The 1714-nt window shown below is 43.1% G+C and overlaps 1 protein-coding gene across 1 annotated transcript; it reads left to right on the top strand.

The window, feature by feature from the left end:
- Positions 1-235: 235 nt before the first annotated feature.
- LOC104542803 (tumor necrosis factor ligand superfamily member 8-like) lies at positions 236-1252 on the top strand (the record flags this gene model as incomplete). The annotated part of the gene is made up of 2 exons (XM_010187240.1): positions 236-307; positions 855-1252. Coding segments are annotated over 2 exons (470 nt in total), but the record flags the coding sequence as incomplete, so codon positions are not given.
- Positions 1253-1714: the final 462 nt, after the last annotated feature.

Genomic DNA, 1714 nt, shown 5'->3' on the forward strand with positions numbered 1-1714 from the left:
CGATATGAATTTATCAATAGAGTTACACTGCTGTGAATCCCCTCTGCAGATCAGATATTATCAGCCAAGGTGTAAGATTCATCTCTCCTACAGGCTGCTTGCTGCTTTGGAGCTGCTGCTGTGGAATGTGTCCATAGCGCAGTTATAGCAAAGAAGTGAGGTGCCACATGCTGACAGCATTTTGCAGTACCAAAACCAAATCAGGAGTGGTCACTTAATCTGTTTTTTCCTTCAGGGAACATCTCTGAAGACAGTTTGAGAATCCTACAAAACGTCCCGACAAAGGGAGCAGCTGCGTACATGAGAGGTCAGTGGGGAGCCCGGCAGAGGGCAATCATCCAAAGAGAGATTGCAGAGCTGGCTGAAGAGCAGGCTGTTCACGTTATAAAAAGCGGGTTTAGTTGCATATAGCTTTTTGAATAAATAGGCATTTTATAGCAGAAAATTTCTCAGCTTTCATAAAACGTGGGTGTGTTCAGTAAATTTCCTGACTGATGACATAAACCTTTTTTCTAACTTGATAAGAAAAAGGAAATAGAGATACCTTCTGCACATGCACACATGAGCATGCACCTCCATTCTTTCCCTTTAAATATTGCAGGAGGCCATTTTCACTGCACGTCCCTGTTCTGGATTTCCTAAAGGACTGTGTAGTCCTTGGAGCTTTTTAACACCCCACTTGCATGTGTGAACTCTCAGCTGCCTGCCCAGGGTCTTTTCTTGGAGCTTCCTGTAGGAAAACCACTGAACTGCAATGGAATCTTCATTTACCAGGAAACACACTGCTGCAAGTCACATAGGGCTGAATTAGAGCCCAGCAGCTCACTTTAAAATTTGTTTGCTTTCCCTTCTAGTGTCCAATCCAGTAAACAGTTCAAAACTGAGCTTGGTGGAGAAGGGTATTTGTGAAGACATCCAGTGCAAGAGAGAAGAGCTGGTGATAAGGACACAAGGCCTCTACTTGATCTATTGCCACTTGAACTTTCATTTTCCCGACTGTTCAGACAGCCCCATCGACATCAAGATAGAGTTCCTTGTGAATGACCAAGTCAATGGGCAAGCACTATCCACAGGGTGTGCATCAGAAGCGTGCCAAGAAAAGACTTTTAAGACCTTGTCCCGGCTCCATTTGACATACCTCAATGTGGAGGACCGAATATCAGTAACACTCAATCATCCTAAATTCTTGAATGAAATTTCTCTTCCCAATGATAATGTCCTTGGGGTCTTGAGGTACAGCGATGAAATATGAGCAGTTCTCTGACTTCCCACTGCTGCCCAGACTTATCTTTCTCTGAACAACAGTAGCCTGCTTTTACTAGGCAACACCTTGTTTTAAATTTTCTATCTTACCTCATCGCTAGGGTAAACAAGGAACTTTATGTCCCAGAACAAAACCCAAACCACTGCAAGACCCACAGCTGACAGATTGCTCTGGTCTGGCTCAGGGTAGGATTGTTGTTGAACTATCCAGCATATAACCCACAGATCTGCCAACGGTTCCTCAAAACAATACTGTGTAAACACAGATTAAAATGCAACCAGATTATGGGAAGAGTACGCAATATCAAGACTTTTTGACTAATGGACTGCTGGCAAGGTGCCTGTGCTCAGGAGATGGGGAAATCTTTTTAACTGAATTTTATGGAATAGTATTTTCATGCGGTCTTTCCAAGAAATTAACAGTCAAAGCTTGTAATGAAAGCTTTCTCTA

This window comes from Mesitornis unicolor, unplaced genomic scaffold (genome assembly GCF_000695765.1).
Source record: "Mesitornis unicolor isolate BGI_N332 unplaced genomic scaffold, ASM69576v1 scaffold3946, whole genome shotgun sequence".
Taxonomy (NCBI): domain Eukaryota; kingdom Metazoa; phylum Chordata; class Aves; order Mesitornithiformes; family Mesitornithidae; genus Mesitornis; species Mesitornis unicolor.